General features: G+C 39.2%; 1 protein-coding gene across 4 annotated transcripts in view; it reads right to left on the reverse strand.

Moving 5' to 3' along the window:
* Window positions 1-354: 354 nt before the first annotated feature.
* The window catches only part of Zmat3 (zinc finger, matrin-type 3), a 31288-nt gene continuing 7587 nt past the window's right edge, over window positions 355-24055 (reverse strand). For 3 of the 4 annotated variants that reach the window (XM_005383033.2, XM_013513603.1, XM_005383032.2), the window contains 4 exons: window positions 10868-10987; window positions 7584-7750; window positions 7364-7464; window positions 355-4935 (listed from right to left, as the gene is read on the reverse strand). In XM_005383033.2, coding sequence (XP_005383090.1) covers window positions 4724-4935; window positions 7364-7464; window positions 7584-7750; window positions 10868-10987 — 600 coding nt within the window. In that variant the 3' untranslated portion in view covers window positions 355-4723. The remainder of the gene's footprint in view (window positions 4936-7363; window positions 7465-7583; window positions 7751-10867; window positions 10988-24055) is intronic. The other variant, XM_005383034.2, reaches the window with a different exon arrangement.

The raw sequence follows: 24055 nt of genomic DNA on the forward strand, positions 1-24055 counted from the left end.
CTCTGTCTGAAACTCACACTGCGATGCCTATCCTAATGGACGGACGGAGGGACGGGGTGAGGGGCAGATACCTATGTGGAAAGACAAGTGTGCAAAACGTTAATGGGAGATTCCAGTGGGGTCTGTCGTAAAGCATTTTCTATTCTGACATATGTTTAAAGTTTTTCATGCAAAAATGTTAGTGTTTCTGTAACAAAGGAAGATTAGCGGTGTGTTTTAAAGATTCTAGCTACTCAGGCAACTTAGAATTTTAAATTAATTGAAGTGAGGGAAATTTTAAAGCCCTCAGACTTGATTTGTAAAGATATCTCTTTTAAAACTGAGATGAGTTAACACAATAATTATCATGCCAGCCAGGTTGATAATACACTTTATTTGAAATATGTCATTCTCTCCTCTAGAAACACATGAGCAAGTCTTTTGGAAAAAGACACTGGAATAAAGAATTTATCCAAACATCAGTGTAAAGCTCCCCGAATCTCCCACACTACCATTCACTACATATGAAAGTAACACATCAAGGTGACGACTGCCAGCCTGAGATACCTGGATTTGTGTTCAAGGTATATGTTTCCTGACCAATTAAGTTTTACTTACTATCAAATTGAGACTGCAGCAACAAAAACATGTAGAACAGAATCCACACAGACCTCTGCTATTCCAAGCTCCTGTTCTGTGAACCATGACTAACAGCAGTAATTCTGTCATCTCTCCTCTGTGAAATGCTAACACTTGCTAAAGGCACTCGTATTCTGGGCTTAACGGACACAGGGTCACACGGGACCATAAGCCAGTACTTTTTTTGGTAGCTACCCAGAAAGGGAGTTTACAAATGATCCCCCCATTTATAATGGGAAGAAAACATCCAACAGTTATCAGTAGAAATCTTATGAGAGGCTATTTACAGCTATTTGTTCATTCAGCTACATTGACAGTAACAGCTCACAGTGGTAGGAGTTCCCCTACCAAGAACACGAAAACAGCAATGCAACACTTTTTATCATACATGGAATGCCTCAACAGTGATTTGTCTGGTAAGAAAAAACAAAAAACAGATGGTAAGGTGGGATATTTTAAAACACCTTTTCAAAACCTTGCCTACCCTAACACATCACTCCTCCACTTATTTCTAAGAAATGAGTACTCGTGTCTATCGTCTTAGAACAAGTCCCGCCAAGTTCTTAAGTGCGTACTTCCAGCCTAAGTTCTGACACTGACAGAACCAAGCCAGGCTGCGCATCTACCACCTTTAGGCCTCTCTGCAGAGAACACTGTATTGAACTGTTCCTTACGTGTCTCTCCCTGTCACAAACAAGACGCATTTTACGTAGGTCACTGCACCGGCCTCAAACTGTTGTTGTTCACAGTAGCAGACAACTCGGGCATGAAGAGACCATAAATCCCACTGCTAATCCTTAGAACCTATCTGCAGAGGAAGATTTAACCAAATATATACATATACAGGTAGGTGCATGAACATATAAATGTATATATATACTCCTCCTTCCCTTCGTGTTCAAATTGTAGCTCGGTAGCCATAAACAAGCATACAGTTCTACAGAACAGCTCTGCAAAGGGAGGTGGAAGACCTGGTGCTTCCCATTAGCCTGTTAAGTGAGACATATGTGAAGATCTCAGCTATGGTTCTTCATTCACACTCAGAGTCTCAAAAATCCTATGGGTGTCTAAGTCTATCAATTAATTAAAGAGGAAAAAAGTGGCAGAGAGTGTGGTGGGGGAATTTTTCAGAATGAATGATAAAAAAGTATTCACTTTACAGAATTCAGTGCAATAAAGGACCAGCAAATCAACATAATAAACAACATGTACATATTTACAAGTTGCAGGACATGACCAAGACATGACCCAAGACAAGACCAAAGAAGTATTTTCTATTCAGTGAGGACTCAGGGGATCACAGGACACATTGCATTTTATAACTAAACTTCAAGAACACACACACTTTAAAGGCATATACAATCCAATCTTAGTTGAAACATGGAAATTTTCCTTTATAACCTTTCGCTCTCAGTAGCTTAGAAGAGTTGATAATTATCTTCTAATATTGATTTTTTTAATGGCAATGTACACACGGACAGTCACAGAGAAAAGAGATTTTGATGCTACACATTCTTACAGATGATTACTGAAATCTACTTTTTTTTTTAGCTAAAGGTTTTTCTTTGTTTAGGCCTCTGTCCATCCTTGTACACAGCATATAAAAAGAGGCATGGTTTCTGATGAACAGATCCTAAAGCACATTACAGAGCAGGACTGGACTTCACAAAATGAAATCAACCGAGATTACGTATCACTAATTCAGAGGCAACAGCAGCCTATCAAGCAGGAAGAAACACTGTCTACACAAAGTGCGCCAATACAAGAAACCGTTCCACGCAGTGACGGCAGCTTCCGCCACCCTGTCTCACCTGTGGAACAAAAAGAACACTGCAACGTAACTAGCCCAAAACACAAGCTACTACCATAGAGATCTGTGATGTCTTTCAGATGTGCAGGAAAGCTCTGTAAGTGATCGTGGAAGGTATTTATCGACTAGAATTCGGAAATTAAGAAATTGAATCCTTTAGGCAATATGGTACTAAAGTGTCATATAAAACAAACACATCATTCTCTGTTAGTGCAAAGAAATATAGCAAGTAAGAAATAACACTATAAATCTAACTTCTTTCTTTAAAAGAAAATATGCTTATGCATTCATAACATCCATTAAGGGCACTGGGAAACTGGAAACCTGAATATACAAGGCCTGAAAAAAACATCAAGCCCTTAAGTCCACTGCTTTTTGTACACATATATTGAACCTGTTCGGTGAAGAGGGCAGGGAAACACATCCTTTAATTTCATTTCCAAAGGAAAAACTGAAAGTAGATGAATGCTGCTTTTACAAAAAGTAAATTCATATCCACAATATTTAATGGTATCTGGAGTAAGGATCCAGTGAAATTCTCTCCAGGGAATCATATGAAATTCGGAGGGGAGGGTAACGTGTGATATGTGTACACACACCTATAGAAAAAAAATGAGATTTTTTAAATAATCGTAAAACCCGTACTATATTAACATCTACCAAAAAATACATTTAGCAGCAAAATGAGTAACCTACTGGCCAATAAGACAAGTCTTCAATAGCCCTATTTAACTATACTTTAGAGACTCGGCTACTGCAAAAAGGGCTATTACAAGAGTTACAGATCCAGAGAGAATCTAAACAGAAAGTTATTTCATTCTTCTGTTTCTGGGAGAAAAAAAAAATTTACCAAATAATTCTACTTTTCAATAAACCACCACCTTACAGAAACTATAATTTTAATTATAGGTCTAGACTGTTTAAAATTGATCCAAAGTATTACCAAAAACAAATGATGATCATACCTTTTTATCTATTTGCCTGTACAATTCTCAAGGTTACCAAGAGTTTCAATTAATAACAAGGAATCAAATAAGCATCTGCCAACATACAAAAATACTACTGCTCACTATAAACTTCCTGGTGAGCCTGGTCTTTCAAAAGAAGCATAGATGAGCACCTATCTTCTCCACGTAAAGTAAAATATAGTAAGTAGATTCAAATGTAGTTAAGGAAACTTCACATAATACTCCATTGGTAATCTAGACATACAAGTGGCTTCTTATTTTAAAAGCAAAAACAATTTTCTACTGGAAATGGTGATACTGAAACTTGACCCGCTTTTAAAAAAATTCTCCTCTACCTATGAAACAGTAGGTAATGGTATTAATGGTTTTTTTCAGGACCGTCAACAAACGGACCAAACAGAGAACGAAATAGTGTAAGGACTGGTTCATCTAAAAATTCCTGCCCAAAGAAAATATGAAGAGATCTTATGTTATGGTTAAGACCATCATAAATAGCATGTTACACTACTATCAATGAAGATCAAACTCTAAATTGAAAAAGCAAATACAAATTCATGTTTCCTCAATCAGATGGGAAATATTCTTTTTAAAACCATGCCCATCTCAAACTCCTGCATCCAAATCCACAATTTGGAAAACAGCACGTAGGGCATGAAAATAAGCCCATGAGACAAGAGGATTCAACGGGAGAGTGAGGGGAGAGGAGAAGGTGGCAATCAAATACGTGAAATCCACAACGGGAAAGGACCTCCAGCCGTCTGGAGGACCACAAGCACACTGAAAATGTCTGAATTCAAGGAAACCTGCACTTCAGTGATGGAGGGGCATGACATAGGGAACCATTCGTGGAAAGACCCTAGTACGGACTGCAATGAGACATCCTACTGGCAGTGCAGTGAGGTGATGATTCCCTTGAGGCCTTGAGAAACAAATCTCAGCTTTCATTGTGATCTCAAGTAAGAACTCAACTCAACACAATTCTTTATCTAACAGTACGTAGAACTAAAACCGCAAGAGCAGATGAAATTTGTAGTCATATTATTAAGTCAACCAGAACTCAGCCAAGGTAAAGTGTTATTTCCCATGGGGTAGGTAGGTCACATGCTATAAATAGCTCAACACAGTGGACCTGGAAAAGTGTAAGGACCTAAGAAGCACGCCTCCCTCCCCCCGCCCCCGGGATTTTGACATCTCATGGTACCATTGCAGGGTACACGTTATTAACATCAAGCAGAAGAGTGGACTCATATCAAAGGACCACAAAGCAGGGCAAGTAGACAGAAGGCAAACAGGCAGGACAAGCTGCTCCATCTGAACATGACAACCACTATACATAACCCAGGTTCTCCATCTCATTCCTGTACCGCTGTTCAGACACCTTGCTTTTGTGCTGCTTGCTCTCTAAATGCTGCCGAAATTCCACTTCTTCACCAGCCCCGACATTACACATTGAGCAGTAGAACTGGCCGCTCGGAGTAACACACATGGCGAGGTCACGCGGAATTCTCTGCCGAGAGCGCGGGTTGAAATAAGGACCTGCTAAAGCAAGAGATAAAAGAACAGCATTCACTTAGGACAGGCCCTCTGACCAGGTCTCACTGTCATCTGCAATTCTCAAGCACATGGTACAATTCACAGCTTTCTAGCCTTCAATGAAGGTGAAGTAAATGGGGTTTCTTCTGAACTATAAATTTAGATAGGTTTCAATCTACAAAGACAAAATGATTCCCAAACTATTGTCAGGAAGGTTATTGTAGAGTCAAATCCAGACTTGAAATGGTAATGTCTTTAAAAAGTGAACACAGGGGCTGGGGATTTAGCTCAGTGGCAAAGCACCTGCCTGGCAGTTTGATTCCTGGTACCAGAAGAAAAACAAAAAAAAAAACCAACAAAAGTGAACACAATTTTTAAAATAATTTCCAAGCATTACAATTCCTGTAATTATGTTAACCCTTTAATCTAAAAATTCTACTTCTGTAAATTACTCTAAGAAAACATTAAGAGTGTTTGCACAGAGATTTTTACCAGCAAAACATTCACTTCAACTGTGTTTATAAAAGCAAAATTTTGGTGGAATGAGAAACCCAAAAATGCATGATTTGAAAAAGTACGGTAATGAATGCAATGAGAAACTGTGGTGTAGGCTGGGGAAGCAGCTTGGTGGTGAGCACTTGCCTAGCATTGCAAGACTCTGGTGCCATCATGACCAAAAGAAAGAAAAGAAAAGAACGAAAAGAAAAAATACCTATGAAGACAATAAATATAATGCTATAGAAAATCTTAATTACATTAAAATGTGATATGCTATTAAGTAAATGGAGAATATCACAAAATATAATCCTTTTTTTGTAGCCCAGGCTAGCCTTGAATTTATGGTGATCCTCCTGCCTCAGCCCCCTGAGGGCTGGGATTACAGGTGTGCACACCACACCCAGTTCCCTATTTATATGTAAAGGAGTAACACATCTGAAAAGATTGAGATGACATATAGAAATGTTGATGACACTGCTGAGAATTTTATTTTCTTCTTTTTACATTACTGACTTTCTACATTACTGACTTTCCTGGGCCATTGTTTATTAATTTTCTTTTCTTGTATAATATATTTTTTTTCAAAATACAATTTTCACAATTTTTACAATTTTTACAATTATTGATAAGATAGTTTCATTACTGTTTGGTTCTAAGAATTTTTTTTTTTTTTTTTTTTTTTTTTTTTTTTTTTTTTTGGTTTTGGTTTTTCTCCGGTACCGCGAACCGAACTCACGGCCTTGCGCTTGCCAGGCAGGCGCTTTGCTGCTGAGCTAAATCCCCAGCCCCTAAGAATTTTTAAATTCTAGTATGATTCTTCTTTGAACTGTGAATCATTTAGAAATATTTCAAAAATTTCCAAACACATAGAAATTTTGTTTTTACTTTTTTATTATTGACATCTCATTTAATTGCATTCTAACTAGAGAATACAATCTATACTACACTCATCCTAAAATGTATTTATCTAACATTAACACAGCTATCCTGGCTTCCTTCATTTTAGCTAGATTTCTTTTACCCAGTCTGATAATTTTGGTTTTTTAAAATGACACTTTTATTAATTATAATTACTTATATGTTAGACTTTTACTATTCATACTGCAGTGTTTCTTAGATGTCTTAACATTGTTCTGTTTGTTTTCCAGGTCACATAAATGACCTCTGCTGTCCTGTGTACTCTCATGGGCTGAGATGGGAGAAGGATTAGGGTCTCCTCAGTCCTAGTGTCCCAACTAAAGACAAGAAAATACAATTCCTTTAAACAAGGGATTCTGGATTGAATGTGTGTATCAGAACCACTAAGGAAGGATTTTCAAAGCACAGTTAGGTCCGGGTCCTACTCCAAAACTTACTGACTGAAAATCTCTACGTAATGGTAATGGTTTCAGGTATGCACATTTTATAAGAACACCTTAGAAAATTGTGATTCTCTACCCTGGTTTAAAACAACTGCTGTACTTATTTTTCTTTTTTCTTTTTTTTTTTTTTTTCCTGGTACCAGGAATCGAACTCACGACATTGCACTTGCCAGGCAGGTGCTGTGCCGCTGAGCTAAATCCCCAGCCCCCATATTTATTTTTCTTTTCCCCAAGAAATGTGATCTGAACATAGTGCAAGTTTAAAGCATCAGCCCATTTTCATTAGGCATTTTACACTTTCCAGCTGGCAAATAACAAAATAAACATAAACGAACTATGATAAGAGACCTTCAAACACAGACAACAGTTTAAACCTGAAAGAAATACGTAATACACTAAGTAGGAAATAAATAAGATCTGAAATAAACACCAGCATGGAAGGCCACTAGGCCAACAAAACAATGGCTCACCCTGACTTCTCAGGGCTATCCATTACTTTAAAGGAAATAAAAATAAGAGACCATTAATGGAATGCATGTGCACATTTCCAAAGTATGTGAAAATATACAGGATACCTGAATTATTCTGTACTGTATACATATTTCTCCTATTTGGCATCATCTTAAATTCATTCCCTTCTTTCCGGGCCCGCCGTTGACCCACCTCTGATGAGTCCCTGGAGAAAAGACATTTTGAAAGAGTGAGAGAATTCCAAACAAGGATGCCTTTCAACTCTCTTTACAGATAGTCCGTCTCACGTAACACACTGGCCTCAGAGAAAATGGCAATACCTACGAGAACGAGTTACTCTGAGCTTCAGCCAGCCGCAGCCTCTTGGCATGATTCTTCCCTTGATAGTGAGCCTGCGCCACAGCCGGCGAACTGAAGGAGGCATCACAGAGCTTACAGTAGTCGTTCTCGGTGGCCAGGATCACTCTGCCTCCTGGCTTAAAGGAGCCCATCTGACATCAAAGACACAACACAGCAGAAGCAAGGTTTAAGAAAACATGGAGCTCATCCGTTCCTTCTCTCAAAGGTCCTTCTAAGAACTGAAAACAGCCAAAGGGTACAGCGAGACCACCAGCACGCCGCTGTCCAGAGGAAAAAAAGGCTTGGAGGTGCTTGAATCATGCTTCTGTCTTATAATCACGTCTGGCAATGTACCGAACTCTGAATAGCTTGCTGCTATCTATCGCTATTGAAAAGAATTTTAAGGTGAGTTTAAAAACTCCAACGTAGAGGATTTAGAGAAATAAATAACATGTAAATAAATAGCTAAGGCCTAAAATCTCATTTTCAGAGCAAGTAGAGTCTGCTCAGAAAACATCACTAAGCATTTGCTACGTGCCAGCTGCTTACTGGGCTTGCTGTGCAGTTCAGAAGGATACAGTCCTGTATTTTTTTTTTTAAGTAAAGCCCCTGACTTCATAAAGGCTACAAACTAGGTACCGATGTAACATAATCAGGAAAGAAATAACTAGAAGACCCAGATGATGTGTTAAAGGGTGGGGAACAACATGCTAAAGGAAACCTAACAGTGCCTGGAAGACAGACAGTAGACATTCAACTATGTTTATGTTATCAAAAGGTTACAAAGTAGATTCTGGCTAGAGGAGAAAAATACATGGGATAGAGACTCTGGAAATCATATCATTTCAGGAACAGCTGAAGAAAACAGAACTGTTTGATCCGGAACAGAAGATTCTCTGGGTATATGATAGCTGCTTTCAAAAATCACAAGGGCTCTGCTGCTACACAAAGCAGTGCAGGGGGCTGGGGATTGAGCTCAGCGGCACAGGGCTTGCCTGGCAAGCATGAGGTTGTGAGTTCGATTCCCGTTACTGGAAAAAAAAAATTATTTGGGCTGGGGATATAGCTCAAAGGCATAAGCACCTGCCTGGCAAGCGCAAGGTCGTGAGTTTGATCCCTGGTACCGCAAAAAAAAAAAAAAAAAACAAAGCAGTGCAGGCTGCTTTTCCAAAGGGCGGAGCCAGGCAAAAACAATCCCTGACAGGGACGGGCCATCCAACTCTACAGTGGCCTTTAGGAAACAACAACATGAAAACTACTCGCTTGAAAAACTCTAGGTGTTTTTCACGTCCTCTGATTCCATTTTAATATATCTCATTTTTCCACTCAAATCGTTGAGAAGGAAGAACAGCTGGACGTGATCCACATATTCAGTACTGAAACACTGACTCCAGAAAAGTAAAATTACGCCACGGTGGTTAGAAGATCCTAAGAAATTCTTGCTTCACCACTTTACAAAATATACAACACTGAAGAAAGTTACTTAGCTTTCTGGGGCTTCTAATGAAACTGTAAAGGGGCTCATGCTGCTGGCCCATGGACTGCACTGTGAATAATAAGGCTCACACCTCTAAGTTGCTGCAAGCATTCAGTGAAGTCGGGGCCCCAGTCTGGAATGAGACACTTATTTCGTGCACAGAATTTAAAGGAACATCAAAGACCTTTAGTAGAATTAATAAAATCTGAAAGGTAAATAGATACTGTGAAAGGGAAAGAAACTGCTCGAAAGGAAAGAACAACTGGGATGAGGGAAAGGAGAAAAGAAAGAAGGAAATGAAATATATCTATATCTATATATCTATATATATATACCTATATATAGATATACACAAGATAGCTAAGACACAAAAATATATACATATACACAAGATAGCTATTCTACTACTAATTTCTAATGGTTTATTGAAAGGAACAGTTAATGTTTAATTCTTTGATCAATCTTGCATGCCTGTATCTGGTAATCTGAGCAACTGCTTTGAAGATAATAATATTAATACAACAACCATTGTTAATTTCCTATTGTCTTTTCTTTGAATTCTGTATCATTTTTACTGTTTTTGTGTTGTTTTGTTTTTGTCTTTGTTTTTGTTATTTTGTTTTTGAGAAAAATCTTTAGTAATCTCAATAATATTTTAATGAAGTATTTTAAAGAGTGAAATCGAATGGAAAAAGTGAATAAAATATCAAAAGTTATACAGAAAAACAGAGTCAGCACCACTACCATGCCAAGTCATCCTGCAGCCTAAAGCAGAAGGAAAATCAGTAATACTTATCCTACCTTTAAGTTTTTGATGATTTGTTCACTATTTTTTAAATTAATTTTGAATTTGTTAAATGTTTCATTAATGGACTTATACTGAGTATGAGTTTTTTGTTTGTTGTTTGTTTTTTGAGTCCTCCTTAAACTTTGTGCCCAAATCAAGGTATCCTTCATCTCACCTTAGTCCCAGTCCTAAAGGAAATAAAGCATAAAAGAACACCTGGCAAACATACTCAATAATTATTCTTCATGTCATTCTGTGGGCAGATAATATCTCAAAGATAGGTTCAAGAGTACAGTCCATATTTCAAAGGCTACTAAAGTGCAGGAATACCTTGCTTGAACCACTTGCTCTGACTTTCAAAGAGCCAAAGGAACTGGCCTCTCAAGTGTGTCTCATAATTCCAAAGTCTACACAGTATTTATACCAGCTCTTTGGACAGAGGTAAGGAAAGGGCAATCTCAAGAAATGTCTTGAATGCCTATATCTATTTATCTGAGTAACCAATTGGAAGACATCAATATGTAATACAACAACCACTGTTAATTTCCTATCACCTTGTCTGAAATTCCGTATTGCTTGTATTGTTTTTGTGTTCTTGTGTAAATGTATGTGTATTTTTTAATATGTTTTCATTCTTTTATCTTTAAAATAAAAAAAAGAAATGTCTTGTAAATGGAAGATACAATATAAGTAGAACTGATGGTAATAATTTTTTTTTTACACCTCTCTTTTCATTCAGGGATATTTACCCCACAATTCTGAGAAATGTATAAAGAAAGACACATTAAAATATGTGCTTCATAAATATCAAAGTTCAAAGATTCTGACATGCAATAAAGTCAGTACACAGTTCAAGAAGTTAGAGGTACCAAGTAGGACCTCTCAGGAGTATTTGTACAAACTATGTCCTAATGGACACATGAATGACAAATTTCATTCACGACTATACGTGCATAGTCACGTATAGTGTTTCCTGACACTGTTTCACCCCGATGCATGTCTCACCTGCGCAGGGACTGAAACAACAGGAGCAGCTGCAGGCTCCACGGCATTGCTCATTCTGGCAGGAGGAGGACAGCTATTTGCTGCATAGTAGTTTCGGAGTTTCTTACCATGATTTTTACCCTAGATGTAAAAATACAATGAATAATCACCATGAGGAAATTTTGTCAGATTGAGTTCATCAATACATTCATGTTAAAAAGAAAAGCCCACAAGCAATACTAATTACATATGATTCCTCTATGCACACTACAATGGGTAAACAGGCCACAAACTAGGTATGTTTATTAGATTTTAAAGAAAAAGACCCTATTAATGGCGCTAGGGAATGACTCAATTTATCTGTGAAGGAGAAGAGAACAAAGCCAAACAAAATTAATTTCCTATGTATTTCTGAAAACACACACCATTTTCCAGTGGTTCGTGTCTTCCCCCAGTTTCTGCACATTCATATGCCTCTGCTTAAGTACAAATTCCTTGACACTCTGATCTAATCACCTTTGAAACTGAGGAATGCAGTGAATAATCCAATTATTATTATTATTATTTTTTGTTTTTGTTTTTGTTTTTTTCCCAGTACCGGGAATCGAACTCATGACCTTGCTCTTGCCAGGCAGGCGCTGTGCCACTGAGCTAAACCCCCAGCACTATAATCCAATTATTTTAACAGCCCTCACAAAGTATCTTTTTTTTTTTCATTACAAAAGACTTGCTGCTCACAAAAATGCTGTCTGAGAAATCTGCTGATGTAACCCGCAGATGACAGCTAAAAAACTGCTTTGGGGGGATGCTTAAGAAGCACACAACAGGGTATTGAGGCAGGAGCAAGTGAGCTGGGGAAAGGAGCCCTGCGTGGTGTAATGCCAGAGAGGCAGACAGGACCAGAGGATGTGGGACACCAAAGGTAAGATGTGTCCGTTGGACAGGACCTTTTCGGAAGGATAAAGTCGCAGAGCCGAGGCTCGAAGCCTTCTGAATCCAGTCCACGGCCCTTTCCACTACAGCTTCAGTAGTGGAACAGCCACGGCTTCAGTTCAGGCTGTGCTATGAACCCCTAAGAAAATGGACTGACCTCTCTCATCATGTTTTTTTTTTTTTACTATTCACAGGTTTATATCCCTTAAATTAATAAACTTGTGGCAAGGGTCAGTGGTCCCAAAGCATTCTAAATATGGGCAAAACAGTATATTTGTAAAGCCACACTGTAAATTCAAACCTGCAAGCAATCATTTATTTACCATCTACTTTATGCTGCAACCAAGAAATAAAACGAAGACTGGCACACAGTCTAAGGGAGAGTGAAACAAAAACAATTAGAGTAATGAGGTAGGTTATCTCTGGCGCTTACTCAGAACGCCCAGCTGTGCTCTTACCACGGCCACAGTGAGTTGGCAGATCCACCTTTCCCTAAATCCAGCACATCCAATCTATCAGCAAGTCTTACCATCCCAGCTTTAAAACGTATGCTGAGTCACTCCGCTCCTGTCCATGGACACTAAATATACCACAGTAATCCAAGCTGCCACACTCTTTACTTGGAGGGGCGACGATTCCTAGCTATTTTTTTTTTTTTTTTTTGGTACCAGGAATTGAACTCAGGACATTGTGCTTGTCAGGTAGGCGCCTGTGCAGCTGAGCTTATATCCCCAGCCCTCCTAGCTAGTCTCTGCCCCGCTACACTCCTCCTCCCTGTTACAAACCAGAAGGATGGAAACAAACAAGATCACCTCACTCCCTCGCTTAAATCTTCCAGCGGCTTCTCACCACTACTCTTACAACTGACGAATCTTACCTTTGGGGTCCCACACCCCTGGTCCTGTCTACCTCCCTGGTGTTGTACCACGCAGGGCTCCCTTCCCCAGCTCACTTGCTCCTGCCTCTGATACTCTTGTTTTCTGCCTAAGTACCCCCAGCTCATTCTGGCTCCTCTTTGTACTATACTTGCTGTTCCTTCTGCCTAGAACGTAGCTCTTTCAGATCTCAGCACAGCTGAGTAATATCTTTAGTCTGAACTCAAACACCGTACCTCACTGCATCTGAAGCGTCATAACCTCCCACACACATGTACAAAGATATACATACTCTTTCTCTATTGCATTACCACACCATCTGATTTTATTTAATCTTACTACCACTTATCACTATCTAAAATAACATGGCTTATTTTTTTCTCTCGCCTCTCCTCAAAAATGTAGACTCATTAAAAATAAGAACCTTGTCGGTCTTGTTTACTCTTCTCTGCGATGCCCACAGTAATATCTAACATACAGCAAGCAAGCAATGAACATTCACTGAATAAAAGATTCAAGTATTATAGTAGAGATAATAATTTTTAAGAAAACCACGAAGACAACACTGAGAGGAATTTCTTATTTCTGCCTCAGTGTATCAAAAGACTTCTTGGAAGAGGAGATGGTGAGATACCCGTTAAATGAACAAAAGTTCACCAGGGAGGTAGGAGTGACGGGGGAAGAAAACTGTGAACTAAGAACTAGCATGAGCGAACGCCCAGCCTCACGGGGAGATGGTCTTCCAAAAACCAGGAGCTGAGACAAAGGAAGTACACCCTTCGCGGTTGTGCTGACGATTCAGATCTTAACTTTCAAGGCAGCAGCAAGCCTGAGCGACTAGAAGCCACGCAAGGTCGTGACTGCACTGTATCTGATACAGGGCAACCTGAAGTCATCACAGGGCACATATTAGAGTCGATCGAAGGTAAAAGCAGGGAAGACAAGAAAAGCCAAGGACTTTCTGTAACACACCTTATTGTAGGACACTAACTAGAAGAACACTAGAATAGTGTGGAAGAGAGCAATGGTCCAGAAAATGACAGAAGGCCAGGTCTATCAAATAAGATGAAAACCGAAGTGTTACCACAGAAGCCTAGAATGAAAGCAGAGCTTGGAGGGAGGTCGGAGGGAAAAGAGGTGTGAACGTGCAGATGGTACTTAAGGCCTTGGAGCCAGAAAGACAGAGGAGAAAGACAAGAGCTTCTGAAGTAGCCCTGGGGCAAAGTGAGGGTTCCCTGCAGGACAATGGCTGGAGGGAGGGAAGGACACAAGAACTGTACAGAAGGTAAAAACAAGTAATAACGACTTGGAATGAGGGCTGGAGGGAGGCAAATCCATGTGAAAATGAGGATGCCAGTCATCAAAAAAAAATTTTAAGAGAAGAGTGCTATGGTTTGAACATGGTCTCTCCCCATCAAAACTTGCACTGAGATTTAATTGTCAACGCAACACAGACGGTGAGACGTCTGTGAGGTCATTGAAGTCAGGAGGGCTCGTCCCTCGTGGAGATTCACTCAGTTCCTTTAGAGTGGGTTAGTTCTCCCCACAGCGGGTTGTTGTAATAAAGCAAGCCTGGCAACGAGCCCTAGGCTCTCACAAGTGTGCTCGCCCACGTGTACTAGCTCCTCCTTTCCACTTCCTACTATGTTATGACACCACACAAGTCCCTCCCCAGAAGTTTCATATTTGCTAGAATCACAAATTCCGGGCCAGGGATATAGCTCAGTGGCACAAGTGCACGCCTGGCAAGTACAAGGTCCTGAATTGGACTCCCAGTACCCCCCAAAAAAAGAAAACAAATTCCCCTACCTCCAAAACTATGAGTCACATAAACCTCTTGTCCTTGTAAATTAACCAGCCCCAAGTATTTTGTGATAGTAATAGAAAATGGACTAAGACAATACAGCATTGGAAAGAAGATAATTTGGGTCAATGTGTTGAGACTGAAGCCAATTAAAGGGCATACAAATGAATCCAAGACACAGTGCAGCACATGAATTACCACTAAGGAAGTCTAGGCTACAAGAATTTGAAGAATCTTTAAACTAGGTGAGAACCTGAATCCACAGATTTGGAAGTGGATAATAAGTTTAAATAGTTAACAGTCGGGGCTGGGGATTTAGCTCAGCGGCAAAAGCGCCTGCCTGGCAAGCGCAAGGTCATGAGTTCGGTTCCCGGTACCAGAGAAAAACCAAAAAAAAAAAAAAATAGTTAACAGTCTTCTTCTTCTTTTTCTTTTTTTTTTTTTTTTTTTTTGTCTTTCTGAGACAGGTTCTCACTATGCAGTTCAGGCTGGCCTTGAGCTCACTTTGTAGCCCAGGTTGGCCTCAAACTCGCAATGATCCTCCTGCCTCAGCCTCCTGAGTGCTGGGATTACAGGCATGCACCACCACTCCCGGCTTTAACTGTCTTCCTCCTATCTGCTAGTTACTATTCCAACAAAAAGAGACAAAATGATAAACAAAGGCAAAGTCCCTCCCTCAAGAAACTTATCCAGAGGGTAAAAACAGAATATATATATAGTGACTGACAGCTGCTCTGCAGAAAATAAAACAGGATGATATAATAGAAAATGGCTGGGAAAGCAGGGACAGAAAGATGCGGCTTTTCCATGGAGTGACACAGGAGTTAAAAACTGAAGAATGAGAGGCCTTCAGCTGTGCAATGTGGAGAAAAAGGGGATGAGCTGGACATCAAGACATCCATTTGACCGTGTCAGGTCTGAGATCTCTTTTGAGGGCCAGAGAGAATTCAACTTGGAGCTCAGGAGTGAGGCAAGGCTAGGGATAGAATTGGAGAAGTTAACATTGTGTAGATGATACCTAAAACCACAGAACTAAATATTCACCTGCTCAGCACAGAGATGAAGAGCAAAGGACCGTGCCCTGGGACGTAATAACATAGAGTGGTAAACAAAGATGCAAAAAAGTGAAACTGAAAATGATGAAAATCAGGCAAGAGAGTGTCAAGATGTTTCCAAAGAAATTAATCAAATTAAATATATTATAATCCAAGACCCTACTTATAGGAATTATCAAACAGAAACTCACACATGAGAGAACATATAAAAATGCTTCTGGGGCCGTGGATATAGCTTAGCGGCAAGTGCAAGGTCCTGAGTTCAATTCCCGGGACCAAAAATAAAAAATAAAAAAATGCTTCTGAAAGGACTGATTGTCACAGCGGAAAAGTGGAAACAGCTTCAATGTCCTTGTACAGGACAATGGCTAAATTGTAATCTATTTGTGCAAAGGGACACGATACTGTAGTGAAAAGAAACATACAAGGAACCAAAAGGGTAACAGAAATGATTCTGAACAAAATGCTGAATAACAAGTTACAGAAGAAGATATATAAAAATAATTTTAATACATAGTTTAAAACATGAAAAACAATGCCACATATTCTATAGTCAAAAATGTTTTGTAGCAAAGGTGAAAAAGTACAAGGGAACAATAATGCCAGCTGAGTATAGCGGCTACATCAAGGGGATACAGCAGGGAAGAGAGGTATCGGGACTTCAATTAAGCACAGTTATACTTTAAGCTAGATGGCAAAAGAAGTGTTCTATTATTTGTGCTTTTTTACGTCTAGAGGAGATTTCATAACAATTTAAAACAACAGTAGTCATAAAAAGGAAGTGCTTCACAGAATTAAGTCAGGACAAAGTGATGCCTGATTTGAAAAGATAGAGGTCAAAGCAGCAGAACAGTAAGAGATAAAAGGTCAGGCGCAACGTCTTAAGGAGGGAGCCGAGCTATGAAAACTGCAACACCACAGGCTGGTACCTGGAAAACTTCTACGACGCAGAGCAGAGACGTAAGGTATAGCATTGCAGGGGGAAATGGGGCACTGGAAGATTTTCTGAAGATGGGCTTTGCTTAGGCTGTTTGCATGATAATAGGAAGAGGTCACTAAGCACAAAACAGATGGAGCAGAAGCTCAGGGCATGGTGACAGAAGCAGTCCATGAAACAGCAGATGAGGCACACAGTACTACCAGAGGGGTCAGGTGTAGATAGTATCGAGTATTTTATTTCCAAAGCAGCACCCCTACTAGTACTAAAGCAGACAGTGCATCCATAACAACCACAATCATGTCAACACACACTTTTTGAGCACTTGTTACACGCCAGGCAGTATTCTCAGCACTGCATACATATTATCTCATTTAATAACCAGGAAATCTCTATCATGTAGGTTATTATTCCCATTTTCTGTAAAAGTGGAATCCCCGAAAAAGAAACACAGAACAATCAAATAGAACTAATACGTACAACTAGACTAATTTTTCAAAAAAAATAAATGAAGATTTAAATCTCCACACTGAAAGGACATATTGTACCAAGTGTCTAGAAATATTAACCCAAGACAATCAAATCTGGGACATATTTTAGAAAGAGTAGGAAATTTCAAAGAAAAAAGAAAAGGCCCTTGAACTCTCCAAGCCAAATAAATGAATAATTTACAAAGACAAGAGAATTAAAGTGGATTCACAATACATAAAATAACCATGAGACAGCATTTTCTTAAAAACTTAATGAAAATGTGACCAAAGATTTTATAACCAGACAAGTACCCCTTTATTAATTGTCAAGAGAAGAAAAGAACAGTGGTGAACATATAACAGCTTAGGAATTCAGCACTTCTAAGTCCTTCTTGATGAATATGTAAGACCTTCATCCAACCAAGAAATAACTAAGAATCTTCAACAAAACTTCAAGACTAAGTCAAAGGTGGAGACGAAGGTGCAAGAATAATGTTCAAGCCGGGTGTGGTGGCACATGCCTGTAATCCCAGCACTCAGGAAGCTGAGACAGGAGGATCACTGTGAGTTCAAGGCCAGCCTGGGATACAGAGTGAGTTCAAGGGCAATCTGAACTACATAGTGAGGTCTACAGCCATATCAACCTGAACACACCTGATCTCATCTGAACTACATAGTGAGACCCCTTCTCAAAAAAAAAAAAAGAGTAATGTTCAAATGTTGCAAATTATACAGTAGAAATAATAAAGATGGAAAGAAAAGGGAAAATAGAATAAACTCACTGAATCTGCAATACACAATAAGTGAAACACAATTAGAAATTGAAAATCAAATACTAAAACACTAAATAACAAAACAGCACTAAATTCAGTTTTAAAAATATAAATGTTGGGGGGAAAGGAATGAACGACAAAAAATAATAGAGCATGACACCTCTAAGTACACATTTTTGTATAGTTTTAACCCTTACAACTGTATAAATATTACCTAAACTTAAAAATAGATTTGAAACCAACAAGAATGAGGGAAGATACAATATGATACATGAACAGAAATAAATACGATTACATAACCATTAAGTACCACATTGGGGGAGGAGGGAAAAATACTCCCAACATATTGTCTGACAGTATCCTCCTCTGTGAAACTTACTAAACACCAAAGAAAAACAGTAACTACAAAGTAACTGCAAAATAGTAACTACAAAACCCTGGGAGGACCCACCGTTGTAAACTAGTAACTTTAAGAAGCAACATTTTGACTATACTTTGAAATACCTGATAAAAAGAACAGGACACGACATTATCCCCTGTTAGTATGTTTGGTTTTTTTCACAGGGTATGGATTATCAATTCCCAAACTATGTTAGGGTATTGAGTGTATGTGTGCAGATGCAAATTCTGTAATTAATGAAAGGTGAGACTTCTCACTATCCAAGAAAGTACTTAAACATAAGAAAAGATGGAGTGTGGTGCTGCCCCGAAACCGGAGGAACAGCTGGAACTCAGTTTTTAATATATTTTATACACAGACAGAGATGTATGTGTGCAAATACACACTTACTAGCTCTGTCCACGTAGATAACATGGAAACAATGACACCCCTGTACCAAAGGGAACAGCCAGCACCTAGACTTGAGTTTCTATTTTATTTATTTTATTTTTTTTACTGGGAATCGAACTCACAACCACGTGCTTGCCAGGCAGGCGTTTGCACCACTGAGCTATAACCCCGGCCCTTAGATTTGAGTTTCTAAATACCATTCACTCTTCAGTACCCATTCATGACTCAGAAATGGCAGGCATGGGGAAAGAACAAGAAGATTCTCAAAGATTTTTTTATTCTTAGACAGTAAGGAAACATGCAAAAAATTATGCAAACATGTCAAAATAAGAGAAGCACCAGCTCAAAGGGACTCAACTGGTAAAATACTGGGCCCTTTAAACATCAAATACATGACAGTAGGAGATTTATATTTCTAGAATGAAGTAAGAACCCACTGATCCACAGTGACATAAATAAATGGCTGAGGAAAGAAATAAATGGGGAAAAGGGGAAAGTTCTTCCTTAAAGTAAAATTCTAAGTTTCTAATGAACGTAGAAAGATCAAAACAGAGAAGTTGCCGTTTGGCAAACACCAGTGTAATAACCATTGCAGGAAGGATCATCATGAGCAAGAGAAGATGAGAAATAAAATACAGAGTCTCCAAGTGTCTCTTCACTTTCTTAGGCAACACAAACAGAGGAGCAGCGACTTCACAAAGGAGATCCTGGCAGTCAGCACCTACCTGCCTCAAGTGAGCGGACTGAGCAGCATTAGTGATGCAACACTGTGGCATCTCGTCCTTCCTGAGGCACCACTGTGAGGACACAGTATCATTTTTACAGAAGTCTCTCCAAATACCCCATAACCCGGATGTAATCAAACAGGTCCAAAGTTGGGATATTTTAGGAAAAAAAGCTCTTCACAAATTATAAGGTAATAAAAACCAAGAAAAAACCAAGGACCTGTCCAAATTAAAAGGAACCATGAAAGCTACAAGTGAAATTTCAGGCTGGATTCTTTTTTTTTTTTTTTTTTTTTTGGTTTTTTTCCAGTACCAGGAATTTGAACTCACAACCTTGTGCTTGCCAGGCAGGCGCTGTGCCGCTGAGCTAAACCCCCGGCCCCTTTAGGCTGGATTCTGAAACCAGATAAAGGTCATTAGTACACAGCTGATGAAGTACAGAGAGTTTACAGATTAGATGATACTGGTGCATCTGTGATATTTTCCTTGTTTTGATAACTGTACTGTAGTTATATAAAATATTAATGTTCGGGGACTTTTGGATGAGGTACATACAGGATCTTTCGGACTCTGTACTATTTTGGGGACTATTTTGTGAGTCTATAATAATTTCAACTGAAAGGTTAATAAAACTAAACTTGTCCAAAGCCACAAGTATGTAGCACAGCTGGGGACAGTCTGCTTATGGAGCACATGCCACACTATGCCCCACTATACCCTAGGACCACTCACCAGTATAGTACTCAGGACTATCTTGGGTACAAGAATCATTGTAAATGTCTCAGGGATACTAATTCTCAGGTATTGCTAGCATCACCATCATCAAAATCACTATCTTCGTGAGGCAGAAACACGTTAGGAAACGTTCTCAGCATCACACATCTAGTAGATGCTGACACCACAAGTTGCAAGAATCAATCGAGAGATCTTTCAAATGAAAAGTGATAGTCAAAACTTCAAAATTAGTGTAACATTAAAGTCAAAACACCTTTCAAGTTAATGATTAAAAAGATATAAGCACTCTCATAGTTCCTGAGCCCCTTACAGTTTCATTTTTCATGATTTCATTTAACCTCAGTCTACATTAAATGGAAAACTGCAGAAATAAAAAATTTAGTTTTTAAACTGCACATCATTCTGAGTGTGGCAAAATCTTTTTTTTTTTTTCTTAAGACAGGGTCTCACTATGTAGTTCAGGCTGGCCTTGAACTCACTATGTAGGCCAGGCTGATCTCAGACTTACAGTGATCCTCCTGCTTCAGCTTCCCAAGTTCTGGCATTATAGGTGTGTGCCACCACACCGGGCCATGTGTTGAAATCTTGTGCCACCCTGCATTGTTCTGCTCGGGTATGAATCATTCCTCTGTCTGGCACATCTACACTGAATATGCCACCACCCGCTAGTCACTTCGTAGGCACTGCCCAGGTTATTGTCGTCCCTATATTACAGTGCTTACATTTAAGTAATCCTTATTTCACTTAACAATGGCCCTCAGATGAAAAAGTAGTGATGTTAGCAATTCAGATATGCCAAAGAGAAGCTACACAGTACTTCCTGTAGGTGAAAATGTGGAGGTTCTCAGTAAGGAAAGAAAAAAAAAAATCACAAGCTGAGGTCACTAACATACGTGGTAAGAACAAATCTATGAGCAAAATTGTGAAAGAAAAAGTAATCTGTAGTAGTACTGCTATAACACCTCATGCTGCAAGATTTACAGCCACCGTGCATAAGTGCTTAGTTAAAATGGAAACAGCATTAAACTTGTGTATGTGTAGGAAAAACCACAGAATATATCTACTATACTTTTTAAAAATCCAATCCATCAATTATACCTCAAGCTAGAGACAGAGAAAAGGAGAAATCCAGCAGGACAATAGAGATAGTTAGATTTCCAGAAAGACAGACAGAAAAAAATATATAAATAGGCAGGATATTACCTAAGAAACAGTAGCAAAGAAAATTCCTCAGAGCTCAAAGAACCAGAAGTATACAAACTGAAAGGATCTACCAACACTGACAAATGAAAAGGACTTAAAACTAGACACATCCATCAATGTGAAATTTCAGACTCCAAGGATAAAAAGGAGAGCCTAAAAATTTATGGCCAGGGGAGGGAGCCAACTCACAAAATTAAAGCAGGTCACCTACAAAGTAAGAATCAGAGTAAGATTTCTCCTCAGCAACATTAGATGACTTTTCAAAAATTGGACTATATCCTTTAACCTTCTGAGGAAAAATAATTCTCAGCCTACGACTGAGCTGTCAAATAAGAAGGCACAAAGCAAAACTTTTTTAGAACTACAAGGATTCAGAAAAATGTACTTCCCCTTACCCCATCATTTTATTTAAGAGCGGCACACTGCAATACTTATTTATATTGTTCTTCCTTCAAGGAATGTGAAGATGATTTCCAACAAATCAAGACTGAACAACAACAACAAAAAGAAAACAGGTCTATTTTCTAACAGTGACCCAACCAGAGAGCAATGAGGGGAAGTGCGCCGTTGACAGCTTTGCCACAAACCGAGACGGCCGCCAGTTGAGAATGGATCACGAAGACAGAGAGATCAAAGATGAAAGGGTGTCTTGGCCACTTTCCTCCTCACTGGGACAAAATACTCAGCACCGACAACTTAAAGAAGAGGATTTCGGGGCTCACATGTTCAGCTTGGAGTCAGCTGACTTCGAGGCAGAAATGGCCCGGTAGAAGGGTCTGGCGAAGGAAACCTGCTCATGTCATGGTGGCCAGGAAGCGAAGAGGAGCTGGAGAGAGACATTTGCCCTTCCAGGTCGCATTCCCAGGACCCTCCTCCAGCCAAGCCCCAACTCCTGACAAGTCTGCCTCAGTGCCCCTGCAACCCAGGCACCTTCCAAAGATCCCCACTTCTGAACACATGAGGGTCTCGGAGACATCCAGGTCTAAACCCTAACAAAGGGGAACTACATACGATACACAGTGTCATTAAGAGTTCAGGAGGGGTCATGATGAAGATATACAAATAGAATGCAATAAGGAAAGATGGGAAAAGAAGGAAAGTAACCAAGTACTCAGGAACTATGAAAAGCTACACAATGAGTCAGATCTGAATATGGAACTAGTCCCAGTTAGAATAGGATGCTGGTGAATTTCATGAAAATAAATGATATGGACTATAAGAAATTAAAAGAAAGACTAAGAAGGTAATAGTTCTTTGTTTGTTCTTTGTGGTACCAGGGATTGAAACTGGGGCCTCTGCAGTGAGCTACATCCCCAGCTCTCTATTTAGTTTTTATTTTGAAACAGGTCCATCACTGAATTACCCAGGCTGGGCTTGAACTTGTGATGCTCCTACGTCAGCCTCTCAGAGGGACAGGATTACAGGCATGCACCATCACACCAAGATTTTCTTTTCAAGGCATAAGATTCTTCCCCTATTTTCCAAAAACAAATCAAAAACTTTGAAAAAAAAACTATTTCAAAGATGTAATGTATCCAGTTATATGATTCAAATTCAACTGAACATGATTTTGAGAACTTGTGACATTCAACAAAGGATTATCCATGTGAACACCTCTTGTGTACAGTGGGATTAGAGCACTAGAAATATAGGAATGGAAAGAGCTCTGCAGTGAATAATTCCCTGCTTGTAATAAGACAAATACTGACTATCAATTTTCACCAATTGGAACCAACCTTCAATGAAAGCATGGAAAACTTAATTTGATCACAGACTAGACAAAAATGTGATCAGTCTTCAGAGTGCTAAAGTAAAACTATAGCCAATCCAAGTTTGGAAACAGAAAAAAACAATGGAAAGAGAAAAAAGAGAAGCTGTAAGGAAGAGAGGACAAGTAATTATAGCTTCTCATTATAAACCCTTTGATCCTTAGGAATTATCTTGAGGAGAAGGTTTTATTTAATTTTTTACAGAGGAAATTGTTATCCGTTGCAAATGCTACCAAGACGTCCAGGGAGAACCAGATAGATTTAGCCAATCATGGATGACCTTAAGAAGACTACTTCACTGAAATATTGCAATGGAAAACAGAATGGGAAATGAATATATACAAAGGACAATCATACCTGGTAAAACTCTGACAGGAAAGATGAGAAAGGTTGCTTACAAGAGGGATTAAATATAAAGGTTGTGATTTGTATGTATGTGGAAGAGACCAGCATGTTTTTAATTTAACTGAGGTGAACAGGTGATAAAATCAAAAGGGCAGAATAGCTAGAATCCAACTTGGAAAAAGAAGGGAAATCTCTTCTTCTGAAATAAGAGATGAGGTAGGGTCAGATTTAGATGTAAAGGCAGGAAGCTGATAAAGTCTGACTAATGGCAGGGCAATGGACAGTTTCTGTCCTCTGATGCGACCAAAGGACAAGCTGGAAGAGCTTACAAAACTGGTCATTCAGACAGCAAAAAACAAGAGAATAAACAAGGGTTAGATCCTCTAGGGTAAGCTAACAACTCTACTATTACGGTTGAAAGCACTTCTACATTTGAGAATCATTTTATCTCATCTGGCCAGGCATGGTGGTACACAGCTGTAATCCCAGCACTTGACAGACTAAGGCAGGAGGACTGCCACAAGTTTGAGGCCAGCCTGGGCTACATGAGTTCAAGGCAAGCCTGATCTAGGTAGTGAGACCCTATCTCAAAAACAAACAAAAAATGTTCATGCTATTTGTTGGTTGAATCAGTCCTTGTAAGATTCCTTTAAAATAACCAGGTACCAGAATCTAGAAGAGCAACTTCGGAGAATGACCAAGGAGGACAAAGTTTTATTCATTTATACAAGGTCCTCCAACACGCTGGTATCAAGGGAATAACAACAGTAAGATAACTGTATCTCACTTTACGTC

Source organism: Chinchilla lanigera, unplaced genomic scaffold (assembly GCF_000276665.1).
Source record: "Chinchilla lanigera isolate Chin_1 unplaced genomic scaffold, ChiLan1.0 scaffold00019, whole genome shotgun sequence".
NCBI lineage: Eukaryota > Metazoa > Chordata > Mammalia > Rodentia > Chinchillidae > Chinchilla > Chinchilla lanigera.